Source organism: Octopus bimaculoides, chromosome 7, assembly GCF_001194135.2.
Source record: "Octopus bimaculoides isolate UCB-OBI-ISO-001 chromosome 7, ASM119413v2, whole genome shotgun sequence".
Lineage (NCBI taxonomy): Eukaryota > Metazoa > Mollusca > Cephalopoda > Octopoda > Octopodidae > Octopus > Octopus bimaculoides.
This window is the reverse complement of record NC_068987.1, coordinates 30,498,204-30,500,044: the sequence shown is the minus strand read 5'-3', so window position 1 is coordinate 30,500,044 and position 1,841 is coordinate 30,498,204. Positions and strand designations below refer to the sequence as shown.

Genomic DNA, 1,841 nt, shown 5'->3' with positions numbered 1-1,841 from the left:
GTAGTGATGATCGTATTGATGGTGTTGGTTAGCCGTCAAGATACGGAACTGAGTAGGGTAAGACAGATTCATGAGAAGATGGAAGAATGTGGCGAGGAAGCTGGGAGTGTTTGGAACTAGGTAAGTGGGAACCAAAAACAAGGGAAAGAAAGAGGGGTCTACCCTGGTGGTCGGATGCCTATCCTTCAGGAAAGCCATTACAAATTGCATCTGTAATGAGCAGTGTTTTAATCGAACATTGTAAATATAATCAAATTATTATTGTATATTCAAAATTGTAAATACTTAATCGATACAGCTACTTCACCCCTTTTATGTTTGTCTGTCCTTGTTCGTCCCCTCTTTGTAATGCCTTTATGGCAAATATTTATGAAATAAAGTAGAGGTAATCAATTCCATTTTTAAAATCCCTTATTAAGTGGGTAAGAGACGTATATATTAGTGTTTAAAATCGATACATTAATACCACCGATCAGGTGCAGATACTGTCAACAACTGCACTGGTAGCGACAATCCATTACTCACCATCACTGAGGAGAGGCACAAGTATACTTCTAACTTGGCTATCAACAAAACTAACGTTACCAAGTTTCACTTTCAACACCATCAAACATTGTCGTGGCTTATTTCACTAAGAAAAACTGTTGCATCACCAAAGACTTCGGTTTGGGATTTGCTACTGCTCCGTAAACTATTTTCCAAGTTAGGCTTGCTTGTCTTACCAATGTTAATTAACAAACATTACACCGCCAAAACATGGAAAAAAAAAAAAGACACCGTTTTACCGTAAACCAAATTATTTTGAGTTAGCGACACACAGTGTGAGTTAGTCTTAACATATTTAAAACTTTAATTCATTTAAAATTTTATATTGAAAATTCTATTTCTTTTTTTTAATATTTTATTTTATATTGAAACATGCTACATTTTATGTATCATAATTTACTCTTATATTTGTGTTGCAATAACAACATTATCCTGAATTACACTTTGTGGTAAATATGGCTGATCAAGTCAATGGTAAACGTCTTCTTGAGAAAACTTCCACTGAGAATATCTCGCCTAAAAAATCTAAAAAAGAAAATAAATCTTACGTAGCAGAAGGTAACTCAATATTTATTATTATTAGATTGCTATTTGCAGTGTGTAAATTTACTTTTTCACTAAATTCATTGAAACTTAGTTTTACTTTAAAACTATTTTCATTTTCTTTTTTTTAATCAGTTTATTTATTTCGGCCACAAAATTTACAGCAAATTACAATCTATAAACAGACGTGATAGAGAATAAAATATTTATAGTCGATGGTTGATGACAAGGGCCAAAATTGGCGGGACTACTTGTAGTTATTAGTTGGGACAATAAAGCAATAATAATTGTTATTTTAGGCACACGACCAGTAACTTTCATTGTACAGGGGTTAGTCTATCAAATCGGCTCCAGTACTAGACTCGTACTTTATTTCTATCGATTACGATAGGATGGATAGCAAAGTTGACAGCGACGGGATTTGAACTCAGAACGTAAAGAGCCAGCATGAATACCGCACGGTGTCTCTACCGACGCTCCAACGATTCCGCCAGTTCGCCGCCTTAATAATGGGGATGATAATGACAGTGATGGTGTATCGCAAAATTTCCGACCATGAATTTTTAGCTGGTTTGTTTGGTACTACTAAAGCAGCGCGGACCCGAACGCGCAGTCGCGCGTCCGCGCTAGCTAGTCTTGAGTGGTCGATCCTAACCCTAACCCTGTCCCTAACCATAACCCTAACCTGCGTGTGCAAATGAATACGTGTTTAGGGTTAGGATCGACCACTCACGACTAGCTAGACCGGACGC

At 36.6% G+C, this 1,841-nt stretch overlaps 1 protein-coding gene across 1 annotated transcript in view; it reads left to right on the top strand.

Moving 5' to 3' along the window:
* The first annotated feature begins 832 nt into the window (after window positions 1-832).
* Window positions 833-1,841, top strand: part of LOC106880809 (U4/U6.U5 tri-snRNP-associated protein 2) — a 28,884-nt gene continuing 27,875 nt past the window's right edge. The window contains exon 1 of the mRNA XM_014930934.2: window positions 833-1,104. Coding sequence (XP_014786420.1) covers window positions 1,002-1,104 — 103 coding nt within the window. The 5' untranslated portion in view covers window positions 833-1,001. The remainder of the gene's footprint in view (window positions 1,105-1,841) is intronic.